General features: G+C 52.0%; 1 protein-coding gene across 1 annotated transcript in view; it reads right to left on the reverse strand.

Moving 5' to 3' along the window:
- The window catches only part of LOC121283365 (kinesin-like protein KIF12), a 193874-nt gene that overhangs the window by 5077 nt on the left and 168787 nt on the right, over positions 1 to 20010 (reverse strand). Inside the window, exons 5-15 of the mRNA XM_041197859.1 lie at positions 19687 to 19762; positions 15418 to 15552; positions 14457 to 14592; positions 12470 to 12561; positions 10128 to 10275; positions 9869 to 9984; positions 9613 to 9717; positions 8888 to 9035; positions 8267 to 8378; positions 4946 to 5053; positions 2431 to 2566 (exon numbers count right to left, since the gene is read on the reverse strand). Coding sequence (XP_041053793.1) covers positions 2431 to 2566; positions 4946 to 5053; positions 8267 to 8378; positions 8888 to 9035; positions 9613 to 9717; positions 9869 to 9984; positions 10128 to 10275; positions 12470 to 12561; positions 14457 to 14592; positions 15418 to 15552; positions 19687 to 19762 — 1312 coding nt within the window. The remainder of the gene's footprint in view (positions 1 to 2430; positions 2567 to 4945; positions 5054 to 8266; positions 8379 to 8887; positions 9036 to 9612; positions 9718 to 9868; positions 9985 to 10127; positions 10276 to 12469; positions 12562 to 14456; positions 14593 to 15417; positions 15553 to 19686; positions 19763 to 20010) is intronic.

Raw genomic sequence — 20010 nt, forward strand, 5'->3', positions numbered from 1 at the left:
TTACTGTGCCCTCTGGTTACTGAACCCGCCAGTTACTGTGCCCTCTGGTTACTGAACCCGCCAGTTACTGTGCCCTCTGGTTACTGAACCCGCCAGTTACTGTGCCCTCTGGTTACTGAACCCGCCAGTTACTGTGCCCTCTGGTTACTGAACCCGCCAGTTACTGTGCCCTCTGGTTACTGAACCCGCCAGTTACTGTGCCCTCTGGTTACTGAACCCGCCAGTTACTGTGCCCTCTGGTTACTGAACCCGCCAGTTACTGTGCCCTCTGGTTACTGAACCCGCCAGTTACTGTGCCCTCTGGTTACTGAACCCGCCAGTTACTGTGCCCTCTGGTTACTGAACCCGCCAGTTACTGTGCCCTCTGGTTACTGAACCCGCCAGTTACTGTGCCCTCTGGTTACTGAACCCGCCAGTTACTGTGCCCTCTGGTTACTGAACCCGCCAGTTACTGTGCCCTCTGGTTACTGAACCCGCCAGTTACTGTGCCCTCTGGTTACTGAACCCGCCAGTTACTGTGCCCTCTGGTTACTGAACCCGCCAGTTACTGTGCCCTCTGGTTACTGAACCCGCCAGTTACTGTGCCCTCTGGTTACTGAACCCGCCAGTTACTGTGCCCTCTGGTTACTGAACCCGCCAGTTACTGTGCCCTCTGGTTACTGAACCCGCCAGTTACTGTGCCCTCTGGTTACTGAACCTGCCAGTTACTGTGCCCTCTGGTTACTGAACCTGCCAGTTACTGTGCCCTCTGGTTACTGAACCTGCCAGTTACTGTGCCCTCTGGTTACTGAACCTGCCAGTTACTGTGCCCTCTGGTTACTGAACCTGCCAGTTACTGTGCCCTCTGGTTACTGAACCTGCCAGTTACTGTGCCCTCTGGTTACTGAACCTGCCAGTTACTGTGCCCTCTGGTTACTGAACCTGCCAGTTACTGTGCCCTCTGGTTACTGAACCTGCCAGTTACTGTGCCCTCTGGTTACTGAACCTGCCAGTTACTGTGCCCTCTGGTTACTGAACCCCCTCAGTTACTGTGCCCTCTGGTTACTGAACCCCCTCAGTTACTGTGCCCTCTGGTGACTGAACCCCCCAGTTACTGTGCCCTCTGGTGACTGAACCCCCCAGTTACTGTGCCCTCTGGTGACTGAACCCCCCAGTTACTGTGCCCTCTGGTGACTGAACCCCCCAGTTACTGTGCCCTCTGGTGACTGAACCCCCCAGTTACTGTGCCCTCTGGTGACTGAACCCCCCAGTTACTGTGCCCTCTGGTGACTGAACCCCCCAGTTACTGTGCCCTCTGGTGACTGAACCCCCCAATTACTGTGCCCTCTGGTGACTGAACCCCCCAGTTACTGTGCCCTCTGGTGACTGAACCCCCCAGTTACTGTGCCCTCTGGTGACTGAACCCCCCAGTTACTGTGCCCTCTGGTGACTGAACCCCCCAGTTACTGTGCCCTCTGGTGACTGAACCCCCCAGTTACTGTGCCCTCTGGTGACTGAACCCCCCAGTTACTGTGCCCTCTGGTGACTGAACCCCCCAGTTACTGTGCCCTCTGGTGACTGAACCCCCCAGTTACTGTGCCCTCTGGTGACTGAACCCCCCAGTTACTGTGCCCTCTGGTGACTGAACCCCCCAGTTACTGTGCCCTCTGGTGACTGAACCCCCCAGTTACTGTGCCCTCTGGTGACTGAACCCCCCAGTTACTGTGCCCTCTGGTGACTGAACCCCCCAGTTACTGTGCCCTCTGGTGACTGAACCCCCCAGTTACTGTGCCCTCTGGTGACTGAACCCCCCAGTTACTGTGCCCTCTGGTGACTGAACCCCCCAGTTACTGTGCCCTCTGGTGACTGAACCCCCCAGTTACTGTGCCCTCTGGTGACTGAACCCCCCAGTTACTGTGCCCTCTGGTGACTGAACCCCCCAGTTACTGTGCCCTCTGGTGACTGAACCCCCCAGTTACTGTGCCCTCTGGTGACTGACCCCCCCAGTTACTGTGCCCTCTGGTGACTGAACCCCCCAGTTACTGTGCCCTCTGGTGACTGAACCCCCCAGTTACTGTGCCCTCTGGTGACTGAACCCCCCAGTTACTGTGCGCTCTGGTGACTGAACCCCCCAGTTACTGTGCCCTCTGGTGACTGAACCCCCCAGTTACTGTGCCCTCTGGTGACTGAACCCCCCAGTTACTAGTTATTTACTCCATCAAACATGCATGATTTTGAACCTCTCTATCAAATCTCCTCTTAACCTTCTATAGAAAACCCCTCAGTCTCTCCACAGAACTGAAGCTGTTCATTCCTGGTACCATTCTACTAAATCTCCTCTGCACTGTCCAAGGTCTTGACATCTTTTTGAAAGTGTGATGCCCAGAATCTGACACAGTACTCGAGTGGGTACAAAGGTAGTGTTGGCAGTAATAACACTCCCAGCCTTACCTGACCAGCAGGTGTTCGAGAATAGTTGAGTGTTCCCAAGGGAGGTGATGGAAGTTGAGCAGTTGGTGAGTCATTGAGCCTCTCAATATTCTCCCAGGTAAACCCTGTGTTGCCGTGCGGTGAGGACAGAATCAATCTTTGGGAAAAGCAGAGAAAGACTTGCATTTATGTAATGTCTTTCACAATCTCAGGGCACCCCATTGCTCAACACACCAAACGAAGGGTAGTCACTGTTGTAACATAGAAAATGCTGCAGTCAATTTGCACACAGCAGGATCCTACAAACTGCAATGTGATAATGACCCATATCATCTGTTTTTTAGTGACGTTGATTGAAGCATGAATATTGGTCAGGACATCTAGGAGAACACTCCTCTTCAAGTAGTGCCATGGGATCTTTATCGTCCACTTGAAAGAGTGATGAGGCCTTAGTTTAAAGTCTCATCAGAACAGCAGCCCCATAGATTGTGTGGCACTCCCAGTACTGACTCTCCGACAGCGCGGCGCTCCCTCAGCACTCATCTTTCGACAGCGCGGCGCTCCCTCAGCACTCACCTTTCGACAGCGCGGCGCTCCCTCAGCACTCACCTTTCGACAGCGCGGCGCTCCCTCAGCACTCACCTTTCGACAGCGCGGCGCTCCCTCAGCACTCACCTTTCGACAGCGCGGCGCTCCCTCAGCACTCACCTTTCGACAGCGCGGCGCTCCCTCAGCACTCACCTTTCGACAGCGCGGCGCTCCCTCAGCACTCACCTTTCGACAGCGCGGCGCTCCCTCAGCACTCACCTTTCGACAGCGCGGCGCTCCCTCAGCACTCACCTTTCGACAGCGCGGCGCTCCCTCAGCACTCACCTTTCGACAGCGCGGCGCTCCCTCAGCACTCACCTTTCGACAGCGCGGCGCTCCCTCAGCACTCACCTTTCGACAGCGCGGCGCTCCCTCAGCACTCACCTTTCGACAGCGCGGCGCTCCCTCAGCACTCACCTTTCGACAGCGCGGCGCTCCCTCAGCACTCACCTTTCGACAGCGCGGCGCTCCCTCAGCACTCACCTTTCGACAGCGCGGCGCTCCCTCAGCACTCACCTTTCGACAGCGCGGCGCTCCCTCAGCACTCACCTTTCGACAGCGCGGCGCTCCCTCAGCACTCACCTTTCGACAGCGCGGCGCTCCCTCAGCACTCACCTTTCGACAGCGCGGCGCTCCCTCAGCACTCACCTTTCGACAGCGCGGCGCTCCCTCAGCACTCACCTTTCGACAGCGCGGCGCTCCCTCAGCACTCACCTTTCGACAGCGCGGCGCTCCCTCAGCACTCACCTTTCGACAGCGCGGCGCTCCCTCAGCACTCACCTTTCGACAGCGCGGCGCTCCCTCAGCACTCACCTTTCGACAGCGCGGCGCTCCCTCAGCACTCACCTTTCGACAGCGCGGCGCTCCCTCAGCACTCACCTTTCGACAGCGCGGCGCTCCCTCAGCACTCACCTTTCGACAGCGCGGCGCTCCCTCAGCACTCACCTTTCGACAGCGCGGCGCTCCCTCAGCACTCACCTTTCGACAGCGCGGCGCTCCCTCAGCACTCACCTTTCGACAGCGCGGCGCTCCCTCAGCACTCACCTTTCGACAGCGCGGCGCTCCCTCAGCACTCACCTTTCGACAGCGCGGCGCTCCCTCAGCACTCACCTTTCGACAGCGCGGCGCTCCCTCAGCACTCACCTTTCGACAGCGCGGCGCTCCCTCAGCACTCACCTTTCGACAGCGCGGCGCTCCCTCAGCACTCACCTTTCGACAGCGCGGCGCTCCCTCAGCACTCACCTTTCGACAGCGCGGCGCTCCCTCAGCACTCACCTTTCGACAGCGCGGCGCTCCCTCAGCACTCACCTTTCGACAGCGCGGCGCTCCCTCAGCACTCACCCTCCGACAGCGCGGCGCTCCCTCAGCACTCACCCTCCGACAGCGCGGCGCTCCCTCAGCACTCACCCTCCGACAGCGCGGCGCTCCCTCAGCACTCACCCTCCGACAGCGCGGCGCTCCCTCAGCACTCACCCTCCGACAGCGCGGCGCTCCCTCAGCACTCACCCTCCGACAGCGCGGCGCTCCCTCAGCACTCACCCTCCGACAGCGCGGCGCTCCCTCAGCACTCACCCTCCGACAGCGCGGCCCTCCCTCAGCACTCACCCTCCGACAGTACGGCCCTCCCTCACTACTGACCCTCCGAAAGAGCAGCGCTCCCTCAGTACAGACCCTCCGACAGAGCAGCACTAGTGTCCGCCTAGATTTTATGCTCGAGTGTCTGGCATGTGTCTTGAACCATTTCCCTTCTGAAGCTCACTGCTTGTCCTCCACAGCCCAATGTTTTGAGTTTGACAGCCTGTGAGGGATGGATGAGTGGGCCAGTCCGAGAGTGTGTGTTGTGGGCAAGTGTGTTAATCGATGAGTGATGAATTGATTTTCACCCCCCAAGCAGTTAGTTCTGTTGGTTGTATGGTGCCCATTGGGAATCCAGCTGAGTCCCTCGTACCTTTCCAGCTCCTGCAGCTTCCACAATAGTTGCCTGTTCCTGTGCTGGGTGATCTGCTGTTCCTGTTGGCAATTCTTCATTCTCCTTAGCAACTCCTTGTTTTGCTCCCTGAAACAAAACCGGACACTTAGAGCTGGAGGAATCAGGCGATGAGGGAGTACCAGTGAGGTCCAGCACTAACCTCTCCCCTGAGCTTAGTCGTTGCAAATAACAACAACAACAACTTATATTTATATATCACCTTTCAAGTAATAAAATGTCTCAAAATGCAAAAGACTGAGCCACAGGACGAGGTATTAGGGTAGGTGATCTTGCTCCAAGAGGCAGGTTTTAAGGAGTGCCTTACAGGAGAAGAAATAAGTAGAGAGATTTAAGAGAGAATTCCAGAGCTTAGGGCCTCAACAGCTGAGCATGGCTGTCAATGGTGGTGTGATGGAAAGTGGGAATTCTCAAGAAGCCAGAATTAGTGGATATCTGAGAGGTTTGTGGGGTTGGAGGTGATTACAGAGAAAGGAACGGGCTAAGCCATGGAGGGATTTGAAAACAAGGATGATGATTTTAAAATCAAGGCATTGCTGAACCAGGAGTCAGTGTTGGCTGGAGAGCACAGGGAGTGAGGGATGAAGGAGACTTGGTGTGATTCAGGACAAGGACAGCAGACTGTTGGATGGTAGAATGCGGAAGATCAGGAGTGCATTGGAATAGTCAGGTCTAGAGGTAACAAAGGCACACGAACAGAAGAAGTAGGAGCAAGAGTAGCCCATTTAGCCATTTGAACCAGCTCTGCCATTCAATCAAGCTATAGCTGATCTTCTACCTCAACTTCACCATCTCCCCCTTTGAATGGATGAGGGTTTCAGCAACAGATGAACTGTAACAGGGATGAAGTTTGGAGACGTTACAGTGGTGGAAATGTGCAGTCTTAATTGTAGCGCAGATATGTGGCCAGAAGTTCATCTCGGGGTCAAATATAACACCAAAATTATGAGTGGTCTGGTTCAGCCTCAAGCAGTTGCCAGTGAGAGGGATGGAGCCAGCGACTAATGAACAGAGTTTGTGATGGGGGACCTAAGGCAATGACTTTAATTGGAGGAAGTTTCTGCTCGTCCAGTACTGGATGTCAGATAAGCAGTCTGATAATTTAGAGACAGTGGAGGGATTGAGAGAGGTGGTGGTGAGGTCGAGCTACGTATTGATACAGGTGAAACTGATGATGTCACCGAGGAGCAGCATGTAGGTGAGAAATAGGAGGTGCCATGGATAGATCCTAGGTAACCTAGAGTTAACGGTGCAGGGACAGGAAGAGAAGCCATTACAAGTGATTCCCTGGCTATGATTAGACAAGAATGGACCCAGGCGAGAGCAATCCCACCCAGCTGGACGATGGTGGAGAGGTGTTGGAGGAAGATGGTGTGGTGACTGTGTCAAAGGCTGCAGACTGGCCAAGAAGGACAAGGAGGGAAAGTTTACCTTTGTCACAGTCACAAAGGATGTCATTTGTGACTTTGCTAAGAGCAGTTTCAGAAACCTGATTGGAGCGATTAAATGTGGAGTTCCAGGAATGGTGGGAATGGATTTGGGAGGTGACGACACGTTCAAGGACTGTGGTGGAAATGGAGCTGGGAGATGGGATGGCAGTCTGCAAGGATGATGGGGTCAAGTTTTTGAGCAGAGGGGTGACGACGACAGATTTAAAGGAGAGACGGACAACATCTGAAGAGAGAAACTCATCACTAATATCGGGTAACGTGGGGAGCAGGAGGGGAAGTTGGGTGATCGGCAGTTTAGTGGGAATAGGATCAAGGGAACAGGAGGTGGCTCAGAGACGGCATGAGGGGAGATCAGAGAGAAAGTAGAGAAAGATGTGAGCTCAAGGATAGGGCTGGGGGGAGAATGAAAGGGAGTTTGGTCAGGTGAGCTAGTGAAAGGGAGAATACAAACATAGGAAAAGAAGAAGTAGGCCATTCGGCCCCTCGAGCTTGCTTTGCCATTCAATAAGATCATGGCTAATCTGTTTATTTCGAGTTCTACATTCCCATCTACCCCCAATAACCTTTGATTCCCTTGCCTAACAAGAATCTATCTACCTCTGCCTTAAAAATATTCAATGACCCCCGTCTCCACCACCTTCTGAGGCAGAGAATTCCAAAGTTGCACAGCCCTCAGAGAAAGAATTTCTCCTCATCTGTCTTAAAAGGGCGACCCCTAATTTTAAAACAGTGCCCCCTAGTTCTGGACTCACCCACAAGAGGAAACATCATTTCCATGTCCACATCCACCTTCTCGAGACTGTTCAGGATCTTATATACTTCAATCAAATCACCCCTCACTCTTCTAAACTCCAGTGGAAACAAGCCCAGTCTGTCCAACCTTTCCTCATAAGACAACCCACTCATTCCAGGTATCAATCTAGTAAACCTCCTTTGAACCGCCTCCAATGCATTTACATCCTTCCTTAAATAAGGAGACCGAAACTGCAGACAGTGTTTGAGATGCAGTCTCACCTGTATAACTGAAGCATAACATCCTTACTTTTATAAAAGCAAAATACTGCGGATGCTGGAAATCTGAAATGAAAACAAAAAATGCTGGAAAAACTCAGCAGGCCTGACACCATCTGTGGAGAGAGAAACAGAGTTAACATTTCGAGTCTGTATGACCCTTCTTCAGAGCCTTACTTTTATGTTCAATTCCTCTCATAATCCTCTCATAATAAAGATAGCATTCCATTAGCTGCCTTGATTACTTGCAGCACCTGCATACTAACTTTTTGTGATTCATGTACTGGAGCACCTAGATTCCTTTCCACTTCAGAATTCTGCAGTCATTCTCCATTTGAGTAATATTCTGCTTTTTCCCACATTATACTCCATCTGCCAGATTTTTGCCCCTCACTCAACTTATCTACATCCGTCTCCAAACTCCTTATGTCCTCTTCACAACATACTTTCCTACCTATCTTTGTGTCATCTGCAAATTTAACTACCATGTCTTCACTCCCCTCATCTAAGTCATTGATGTAAATAGTATGAAGTTGGGGTCCCAGCACAGACCCCAGTGGATGGAAGTAGCAGAGGCAGCTGATTGTCACTGAGATCAAGACAGTCCGAAGAAATCCACGAGCTCCTTGCGCTTGGATTAATCCATCCCAATTATCACTGAATCATACAGCTCAGGTGGAGGCCACTTGGCCCATCGTGCCTGTGCTAGATCTTTGAAAGAACATGCAATAAGTCAAATTCTCTGCTCGTATAAAGCTAGACATCCTTCTGGGTGCTTCCCTCCCCAATGCTGCACAATTCACATTCTTGTTATACAAACCTCAGGCTCTCATTCTCCCACAGAAATTCCTGCAACATCCAGTACAGAGAGTCTTCTGATGACGGCAGTAGAGAAAAATCCCTTCTCTCTCCGGTTTCTGTTACAGTCAAATCTACAAGAAAAACTCAGCAATTTTACATTATATAAACAACCTAGAAACAGAGAAAAGCTCCCTCTACACCGTCCCCATCAAACACTCCCAGGACAGGTACAGCACGGGGTTAGATACAGAGTAAAGCTCCCTCTACACTGTCCCCATCAAACACTCCCAGTACAGGTACAGCACAGGGTTAGATATAGAGTAAAACTCCCTCCACACTGTCCCCATCAAACACTCCCAGGACAGGTACAGCACAGGTTAGATACAGAGTAAAGCTCCCTCTATACTGTCCTGTCACCGATTAATATTTGCTGTGTTAATGTAGAAATTCTGCTACTGAACTTGCAATTATGACTCACTATGGTAAATTATGAAACAGAATTCTGTAAATTAGCTAAATTGTGCAGTGGCCCCAGGGAATAAAAACATTGAGGACCCGGCAATCCGCAGTTCTGGTGCAGAATGCAGCTGCTTTAACATTAATCACTCTCAGCCCGTAGGTTTTGCTGAATCTCACTCACTGTTTGTGGATTGATGGAGTCTTGTGTTGTGACCTGGACACGCAGTGCCGGGTGACAGAAGCTGGAACGGCCGCCAGAGGAATGCATTTTCTGCACAGAGCAGTTTGGCGTCTTGCTGCAAGCTTCTAATCACTTTATCCTTTGCATCCTGTCACCACAAAAGCTCAGAGTTCATTTCTTTCCTCCCCTTAAGGTGCTGATTTCGCTGTGATAAATGTACCCTCTGAAACATCAGTGATCGGCTTCCCTTCTGTGAGTGTCAGACATGAACAGTTGAATGTTGGGAGGTCCTAAGCGGAGTCAGACGTGCAGACCCCAGCTCTGTTCACCGATTAGAAACAGGATTCTGGCTGAATGTGAAGGTCACTGAAGCCAATGTAACTCCATCTCTCACCTCAGCTGATTGAGCCAAACCAGTCAAGCCCCTGTTCTAGGTGGTTCAGCTAGTGACTGACACAGTTTTTACATTCAGTCTCCTGCTTGTTAGACTGAGTGAAGACAGCATCATCTTACATCACTGCCACATGGTTTTCTTCTGGGTCTAAATAACTCTACACACCACTTATTAGAGGCCAGCACAGACATGATGGACTGAATGGCCTCTTTCTGTGCCATAACTTTTCTATAGTTCTCATCCCAGAGCAGCTGGTGGCTCTGCCTTCCACACCTGGGCTGCTGGCCATGTGCCCTCCCCCCGCCAGACTGATATCTAAAGCTGTATTTACCATGCACACTGCAGGCTTGTTCCTTATCTTCCGAGCCCTACTTGCAAATCGCAAAGTGTTCATGGTGTCCATGAGGCTGAGAGGTGAGGGAGAGACACAAGCAATCTATAATTGAACAGGAAACAGAGTTATTTCATTGTTGGGGAGGGAGTGCCAGAGTCAAAGGCAGAGAGAGAGAGAGAGAAAGAGAGGTGCAGCAAGTTCCTGTGTAACAGTGAGTGTTAGAACTGGAGACCAGGTCAAAAGAGATTTTTACCATTAAACAGACTCCGTTGCCCCCTAGGCAATCTGCCAGCAGTTTGGTGAGTTTGCTGTCTCTGTAGGGGATGTGATTGTTCCTCTTGGGATCGACCAGTGCCATGATGCAATTCCCTGTAGAACAGGGAGACCAATTCAATATTAACCCATTTCTGTACTTAGCACTTTGAATCTTTCGAACCTGATGTTAGAGATTTGTTTAAATAGGCAAAGTTAAGTGAATCCCTGTGTGTAGGAGGCACTGCTCATGTTCTTACCCAGTGCTAGCAGACTGCGGTTGATGGCCATTGCTTCCACAAGCGTTTTGTCTGATGCTCCTGTCTCTTTAACCCTTTCACTGCCAGCCAGGTCGACAAATCGCAGCTTTCCCCATTTGGAGGAGTTGGAGCCATTTTTGGGATCCACCTGCACAGAATCCCACTGATTCAACACTGGATCTGTCTGTCAATCGGGCATTGTGCACTCCACTGGCACCAGGTCCACCAGAGACACAGACATCATTGGTGGTTACCCCCAGCCCAGCCCCTTCCCAACCTCACCCAGGACCCTCATCAACCCCCCACACCGATCCCTGTCCTGACCCCCCACACCGACCTCCCACATTGATCCTTGTCCTGACCCCGACTCCTGTCCCGATCCCCGACACTGATCCCTGTCCCGACCCCCCACACCAAACCCCGTCCCAACCCCCCACACCAACCCCTGCCCTGAACCCCCCCACACTGACCCCCGTCCTGATCCCCCATGCTGACCCCTGTCCTGACTCCCCATGCCAACCCCTGTCCCAACCCCCCACGCCGACCCCTGTCCTGACTCCCCATGCCAACCCCTGTCCCAACCCCCCACGCCGACCCCTGTCCTGACTCTCCATGCCAACCCCTGTCCCGACCCCCCACATTGACCCCCGTCCCGACCCCCCACACCAACCCCTATCCTAAGCACTCATGTCTCTCTCGCTCCCTGTAGATTTGGGGCAAATGTCTGGGAACATTGGATTTAGGAGCGGGCATAAGCCATTCAGCCCTTTGAAGCTGCTCTACCATTCAATAAGATCATGGTTGATCTGGTTGTTGTCTCAACTCCGCTTTGCCATCTATCACCTCAACTCCCTGCCTCCACTTTGTACTATAAGAGTTAATGCTAAATATGTAAATAGACAGTCTTCATCATTAGTGATGTAAGACCACATGACAACAGATGATTCTAGGTGAAGCCTCGTGCTAAGCCTGTACTGTACATAGTTAGTAGAATGTTCAATAAAAGGTAAAGTTGACCAACAGCCTTGCCTCCAGCAGCCTCTATCAATCCTGACCAAGGATAACCTCATCTAAGATGCCCAACGATGATAACAGAATCTTCAGAAGTGCAATTTGAAATGAATTTTTTTGCATCTCACTGAAGCATAAACATTGCTTCAAAGCATTATCACAGCCAGTGCTAAATACGAAAATACACTGAAGCTCTCGGTACCCTGGCCAGATAAACACACAGTTAGTGTTGCTGCTTTCCATTCTGGGTTCACTTAGACTGATTACATGGGGGGGGGTGCAAAAAGAAACAGGAATGAGTAAAAATATGTGGCAGCAAAATAAAGCTCATTGCGGTAGATGTAAGATTCCCATTCTGTTTGTCTCGGTTAAAATGGGCAGTGGTATTCATTCAATGATTGACTTTCAATCATATTAGACACAGCACTCTCTGATCGATCTCTGAGCAAGGTTTGTTGCTGTTGCTGCACGTGTGTCACAGGCGGTACAGCCTCTGCAGTTACCGGAGCAACATGTTAACTCTCCCTGACTCTCACAGGAACATCTGCTGTTCTCACTATTTCACTGCAACCCACACTGCGTTCCCCACCCCCCAACTCTGCACACCAACACCCTCATACCCTAATCCTCTGATATCCCAGCCCCTCCCCCACTGTCTATTCTTCAGGTGCAAGTCTCTGCTGGCTATCTAACAATCAAAAGCATCACAGCCAAAGTTGGTCCTCATTAGGCTTCACACACTGACTCGGCCTTCAGGGATGGTGGAGAGTGTTGAGAGTCAGGGTCACTCCACTAATCACTGCTCCCTCATTACTTCCTCCTTTAAAGAGGCTCCTGTAATGACACCTTGACTGTTGTAACTGTAGGGGGACAGTCATGGAGCAGGACACAGCAGCCGGACTGGTGAGGAGCAGTTATGGGGAATTGCCAGTTAGGGAACAGGGATGGGGTGCGGGTGGGAAAGCTCTCCATAGCCCTCAGCACAGACGGAGAGAGAGACTAGCCCTTTGTTACTACAAGATGGTGACTAAGTTCAGAAAGTCCTGGGCTATGAGTGTCTGAAATTACTGAGGGGAGGGCAGTGAACCTCACTTGCAACACTTCCCCAATCCAATCCACTCCTCCCCTCCCCAACCCTCCCTATCTCACTCCTCCCCTCCCCTCCCTATCCCACTCCTCCCCTCCCCATCCCTCCCTATCCCACTCCTCCCCTCTCCATCCCTCTCTAACCCATTCTTCCCCTCCCCATCCCTCCCTATCCCACTCTTCCCCTCTCTATCTCTCCCTACTCCACCCCTGCCCTTCCCACTCCATTCCATTCCACTCCTCACCGGCCCAATCCCGATTTCGACAGTCAGGATGCAATGACTCCGGCTGGACTCTCTGTTCAGGCAGTGAGCTGAGGTTTGTCTGTTTCTCATCCCTGAGAAGAAAAACACAGGTAGGTCTCGTTAATATCAGAGCAGCTCCAACACAGAGCCTCAGTCCCAGTGTTCAGAGTGTCCATGGTCCCAGCACAGAGCTCAGAATAAAGAGCAAGGCAGTGGGAACAGTTTTTATTTAACCATTCTGAGGATGTGGGCCTCGCTGGCTGGAGTTGCATTTATTGCCCATCCCTAGGTGCCCTTAAGAAGGTGATTGTGAGCTGCCTTCTTGAACCACTGTAGTCCATGTGGTGTAGTTACACCCACAATGCTGTTAGAGAGGGAGTTCCAGGATTTTGACCCAGCGACAGTGAAGGAACAGTGATATATTTTCAAGTCAGGAAGGTAAGTGACTTGGAGGGGAACTTCCAGGTGGTGGTGTTCCCATCTATCTGCTGCTCTTGTCATTCTAGATGGTAGTGGTCGTGGGTTTGGAAGGTTTCTACAGAACATCTTGTAGATGGTACACACTGCTGCTACTGTGCGTTGGTGGTGAAGGGAGTGAATGTTTGTGGATGGGGTGCCAGTCAAGCGGACTGGTTTGTCCTGGATGGTGTCGAACTTCGTTGGAGCTGCACTCAACCAGGCAAGTGGGGAGTATTCCATCACACTCCTTACTTGTGCCTTACAGATGGTGGACAGGCTTTGTGGAGTTAGGAGGCGAGTTACTCACTGCAGGATTCCTAGCCTCTGTCCTGCTCTTGTAGCCACAGTATTTATATGACCAGTCCAGTTCAGTTTCTGGTCAATGGTAACGGCCAGGATGTTGATAGTGGGGGATTCAGTGATGGTAATGCCAGTGAATGTCAAGGGCAATGGTTAGATTTTCTTGGAGATGGTCATTTCTTGGCACTTGTGTGGCGTGAATGTTACTTGTCACCTATCAGCCGAAGTTAGGGATTAACACAGAGCTATGGAGAGAAATCAAGGTTGTGGGCTTAGTTTCGGATTCATACAGGGCAATGGGGAGAAAGTGGGACAGTGGAATTAGTTTGGTATTGATATAGGGCTATGTTGAGAGAGCGGGGCAATATTATTATTTTGGGACTGATACAGGGCTATTGGGAGAGAGCAGAGCAGTGGGATTAGATTGAAATTGATACAGAGTTATGGAGAGAGAGTAGGACAGTAGGATTAGTTTGGGATTCATACAGGGCTATGGGAAGAGAGCAGGGCAGCAGGATTACTTTGGGATTGATTAAGGATCATGGAGAGGGAGTGGGGAAGTAGGATAATTTGGATTGATACAGGAAATAGGGAGATAGTAGAAGTGAGATTAGTTCGGGATTGATACAGGGCTAATGGGAGAGAGAGGGGCAGTGGGATTAGTTTGGTAATGATACAGGACTATGGGGAGAGATTGGGGTAGCGGGATTAGTTTGAGATTCATACAGGACTATGTGGAGAGAGCAGGGCAGTGGGATTAGTTTGGGATTGATGCAGGGCGATGGGGAGAGAGTTGGGCAGTGGGGTTAGTTCAAGATTTATACAGAGCTATGGAGTGAGAGCAGGACAGTGGGATTAAATTAGGATTGATACAGGACGATGGGGAGCGAGCGGGGCCAGTGGGATTAGTTTGGGATAGATATAGCGCGATGGGGAGAGAGCGGGACAGTCAGATTAGTTTGGGATTGATACAGGGCTAATGGGAAAGAGTGGGGCAGTGGGATTGGTTTGGGATTGATACAGGGTTACAAAGAGTGTGACAGCGGGATTAGTTTGGGATTGGTATAGGGCTTTGGGGTGTGAGCAGGTCAGTGGGATTAGTTTGGGATTGATACAGGGCTAATGGGGAGAGACTGGGGCAGTGGAATTATTTTCTTCTGTAGAATGGTGGTGCAGAGGTACATCACAATGGATTCTCTGTCACGATGATATACAACACACAGATCACCTTCTCCGATGACAGCCAGGATTCCATCAAGATTATCAAACTTCACAGTGCGAAGATTTTCCACATGGAACCCCCTGTCTTTACGCCAGCGGAGAGGAAGTGAGTCAGGGATCTGAGGGTTCAGAAGGTCATGGACCTAGTCAAAGTGAAAACAGGAAACGTTATAAATCAACATCAGCTCAAACAATGCCAGAGAAACACAGAGGTTCAGAAGCAGAAAACGCAGATTTCAAAGATCATAATCCCTCCCAGAACTGACCATGTTCCCTTCCTACCCCAATGTCAGAATTTCCTGTTTCACATTTTACCAATTACACTGGAAATCTACTCATCCCATGAAGGTGCTGACTCTCACTGGGGGACAGTTCCCGAAGGTGCTGACTCTCACTGGGGGACAGTTCCCGAAGGTGCTGACTCTCACTGGGGGACAGTTCCCGAAGGTGCTGACTCTCACTGGGGGACAGTTCCCGAAGGTGCTGACTCTCACTGGGGGACAGTTCCCGAAGGTGCTGACTCTCACTGGGGGACAGTTCCCGAAGGTGCTGACTCTCACTGGGGGACAGTTCCTGAAGACAGTGACTCTGAGAGCTAGTTGTTGTTCAATTGAGTCAGGATAATGTCTGCCGGGAAGCTATTGTACCACAGGGGAATGGCAGATGAATCCAGCCGGCGTCACTGGGGACTGAGAACGTGGGCTGATATTTACAATTCAACTGAGGCCAAATCGAGCTTCACTGCTGCTAAGCCTCGGAACACAGAGTAACCTCACACCATCCACGAACAGGTTTCGAGTGATCCAATGACTGTGAACTTGCCCATGATTTGGCAGACTGATTGCTTCAGTGAATCATTGTGTGTGCAATGTAATATCTGCCTCTCCTTGGTTGTGGGGAGGTTGGGGTATTAATGCAGCCCTCCCACAATCTCGTTGCGTGCATCTCCCTGCTTTTCAGTCAAATACCTGCTCGTTGTGAATCTCCAGGTACGAGGCACTCAGTGTGAACGCCTGTTCCTTATTACTGATCTCCTCTAGCAGTCTTGTGACAGATCGATGCATCAGGCCGTGCAGCCCCTGGTCCTGTGTACGGCTATCAAACTGTGGCAGGAGAAAAGAGACACAGAACACAAGGAAAGGTATAGCATGATCTCACAATGTTGGAAACAACAGGACGGTCCCACACACGCTGAGAAACAACAGGACGGTCCCACACACGCTGAGAAACAACAGGACGGTCCCACACACGCTGAGAAACAACAGGACGGTCCCACACACGCTGAGAAACAACAGGACGGTCCCACACACGCTGAGAAACAACAGGACGGTCCCACACACGCTGAGAAACAACAGGACGGTCCCACACACGCTGAGAAACAACAGGACGGTCCCACACACGCTGAGAAACAACAGGACGGTCCCACACACGCTGAGAAACAACAGGACGGTCCCACACACGCTGAGAAACAACAGGACGGTCCCACACACGCTGAGAAACAACAGGACGGTCCCACACACGCTGAGAAACAACAGGACGGTCCCACACACGCTGAGAAACAACAGGACGGTCCCACACACGCTGAGAAACAACAGGACGGTCCCACACACGCTGAGAAACAACAGGACGGTCCCACACACGCTGAGAAACAACAGGACGGTCCCACACACGCTGAGAAACAACAGGACGGTCCCACACACGCTGAGAAACAACAGGACGGTCCCACACACGCTGAGAAACAACAGGACGGTCCCACACACGCTGAGAAACAACAGGACGGTCCCACACACGCTGAGAAACAACAGGACGGTCCCACACACGCTGAGAAACAACAGGACGGTCCCACACACGCTGAGAAACAACAGGACGGTCCCACACACGCTGAGAAACAACAGGACGGTCCCACACACGCTGAGAAACAACAGGACGGTCCCACACACGCTGAGAAACAACAGGACGGTCCCACACACGCTGAGAAACAACAGGACGGTCCCACACACGCTGAGAAACAACAGGACGGTCCCACACACGCTGAGAAACAACAGGACGGTCCCACACACGCTGAGAAACAACAGGACGGTCCCACACACGCTGAGAAACAACAGGACGGTCCCACACACGCTGAGAAACAACAGGACGGTCCCACACACGCTGAGAAACAACAGGACGGTCCCACACACGCTGAGAAACAACAGGACGGTCCCACACACGCTGAGAAACAACAGGACGGTCCCACACACGCTGAGAAACAACAGGACGGTCCCACACACGCTGAGAAACAACAGGACGGTCCCACACAGGACACTCACCATCCTGACTTGGTGCCGTTCCTTCACTGTCGCTAGGTCAAAAATCCTGGAACTCCCTCCCTAACAGCACTGTGGGTGTACCTACACCACATGGACTGCAGCAGTTCAAGGCGGCAGCTCACCACCACTTTCTCAAGGGCAACTAGGGATGGGCAATAAATGCTGGCCCAGCCAGCGAAGCCCACATCCCGTGAATGAATAAAAAAAAACTCAGGACAGTCCCACACATGCTGAGAAACACAGAGCTGTCCCACACAGAAACACAGGACAGTCTCACACATGCTGAGAAACACAGGGCTGTCCCACACAGAAACACAGGAAAGTCTCACATGCTGAGAAACACAGGATGGTCCAACAGTCCAACAACTGAACTGCACTAGCCGTATAAATACTGTGACTGCAAGAGCAGGTAAGAGGCTAGGAATCCTGCACTGAGTAACTCACCTCCTGACTCCCCAAAGCCTGTCTACCATCTACAAGGCACAAGTCAGGAGTGTGATGGAATACTCTCCACTTGCCTGGATGAATGCAGATCCCACAACACTCAAGAAGCTTGACACTGTCCAGGACAAAGCAGCCCGCTTGATTGTTTGTGGATGTGGTGCCATTCATTCCCTCCACCACGGACACACAGGAGCAACAGTATATAAAATCTACAGGATGCACTGCAGGAATTCACAAGGGTCCTTAGATAGCACCTTCCAAACCCACGACCACAACCGTCTAGAAGGACGAGGGCAGCAGATAGATGGGAACACCACCACCTGGAAGTTCCCCTCCAAGTCACTGACGATTCTGACTTGGAAACATATCACCGTTCCTTCACTGTCACTGAGTCAAAATCCTGGAACTCCCTCCCTAACAGCACTGTGGGTGTACCTACACCACATGAACTGCAGCGATTCAAGAAGGCAGCTCATCACTACCTTCTCAAAGGCAACTAGGGATGGGCAATAAATGCTGGCTCACCCAGCGATGCCCACATCCCATGAATGAATAAAAATAAACACAGGACAGTCCCACATGCTGAGAAACACAAGAGAGTGAGAAACACGGGGCAGTGGCACCCACACAGTGAGAAACACGGGGCAGTGGCACCCACACAGTGAGAAACACGGGGCAGTGGCACCCACACAGTGAGAAACACGGGGCAGTGGCACCCACACAGTGAGAAACACGGGGCAGTGGCACCCACACAGTGAGAAACACGGGGCAGTGGCACCCACACAGTGAGAAACACGGGGCAGTGGCACCCACACAGTGAGAAACACGGGGCAGTGGCACCCACACAGTGAGAAACACGGGGCAGTGGCACCCACACAGTGAGAAACACGGGGCAGTGGCACCCACACAGTGAGAAACACGGGGCAGTGGCACCCACACAGTGAGAAACACGGGGCAGTGGCACCCACACAGTGAGAAACACGGGGCAGTGGCACCCACACAGTGAGAAACACGGGGCAGTGGCACCCACACAGTGAGAAACACGGGGCAGTGGCACCCACACAGTGAGAAACACGGGGCAGTGGCACCCACACAGTGAGAAACACGGGGCAGTGGCACCCACACAGTGAGAAACACGGGGCAGTGGCACCCACACAGTGAGAAACACGGGGCAGTGGCACCCACACAGTGAGAAACACGGGGCAGTGGCACCCACACAGTGAGAAACACGGGACCGTCCCACACAGTGAGAAACACGGGACCGTCCCACACAGTGAGAAACACGGGACCGTCCCACACAGTGAGAAACACGGGACCGTCCCACACAGTGAGAAACACGGGACCGTCCCACACAGTGAGAAACACGGGACCGTCCCACACAGTGAGAAACACGGGACCGTCCCACACAGTGAGAAACACGGGACCGTCCCACACAGTGAGAAACACGGGACCGTCCCACACAGTGAGAAACACGGGACCGTCCCACACAGTGAGATACACGGGACCGTCCCACACAGTGAGATACACGGGACCGTCCCACACAGTGAGATACACGGGACCGTCCCACACAGTGAGATACACGGGACAGTTGCATATGCTGAGAAACACAGGACAGTCGCACGCACACTGGAAAACACAGGACAGTCCACATACGCTGGAAAACACAGATATACATAACATAATTTTCCTGTTATTCTCCCCTGAAAGCATTGTTTCTCTCTCCCTGAATGTGCTGACTCTCTCCCTCCCCTGAATGTGCTGACTCTCTCCCTCCCCTGAAGGTGCTGACTCTCTCTCCTCCTCCCTTGAAATCTTTTGAGTACAAACCCGTTTCCATCCGTTTCAGATGAAGTTACATTGTTTCATAGGTTGCCATTGTGAGATTTGAACTCTTGATCTTGGGGTTACAAACCACCCCCCCCCCCTCCCCTGAAGGTGCTGACTCTCTCTCCCCCTCCCCTGAAGGTGCAGACTCTCTCTCCCCCTCCCCTGAAGGTGCTGACTCTCTCTCCCCCTCCCCTGAAGGTGCTGACTCTCTCTCCCCCTCCCCTGAAGGTGCTGACTCTCTCTCCCTCTCCCCTGAAGGTGCTGACTCTCTCTCCCCCTCCCCTGAAGGTGCTGACTCTCTCTCCCCCTCCCCTGAAGGTGCTGACTCTCTCTCCCCCTCCCCTGAAGGTGCAGACTCTCTCTCCCCCTCCCCTGAAGGTGCTGACTCTCTCTCCCCCTCCCCTGAAGGTGCTGACTCTCTCTCCCCCTCCCCTGAAGGTGCTGACTCTCTCTCCCCCTCCTCTTTGTCACAGATGAGAGGCAGGAGTTAGGATGATGTTGTGATCATGAACTTGGTGTGGTTCCAGTCACTAAAGGGTTAATGTGCTGTGTGTGTCTCTCTCTATCTGATGGTGAGTGTTATGTTTTATTCATAATGCAGTGGCACTGGACTGTAACAGCTGTTAGTCAATAAGTTACAAACTGTGACTCACTCACCGGTGGGACTGACCCTGCCATTGTAAAAGTCTTTCCAGATCCTGTCGGTCCAAAAGCAAACACGGTGCAGGCAGACCTGGGGAATGTTGAAGGGGGTAAGAAGCAGTTCAACAGGGCCATTTTGAGCATTCCCCAGCTGCTCAAGGTGAGAGTGTTAATGGTCCTGATCAGCCAAGTTATACACAGCTGCTGAGAACTCCCCCTCAGCAGCTTTTGCTCATTGAACAATCTGTGTTTAACTGATCCTCAATCTCCCCCAGACCCCCAGGGGTGTTATTGAAAAGCCTGCAGTGTGACTCATTGCAGGAAAGAATCCACAGCCCA

The sequence above is a fragment of the Carcharodon carcharias genome, chromosome 10 (assembly GCF_017639515.1).
Source record: "Carcharodon carcharias isolate sCarCar2 chromosome 10, sCarCar2.pri, whole genome shotgun sequence".
NCBI classification, from domain to species: Eukaryota; Metazoa; Chordata; class Chondrichthyes; order Lamniformes; family Lamnidae; genus Carcharodon; species Carcharodon carcharias.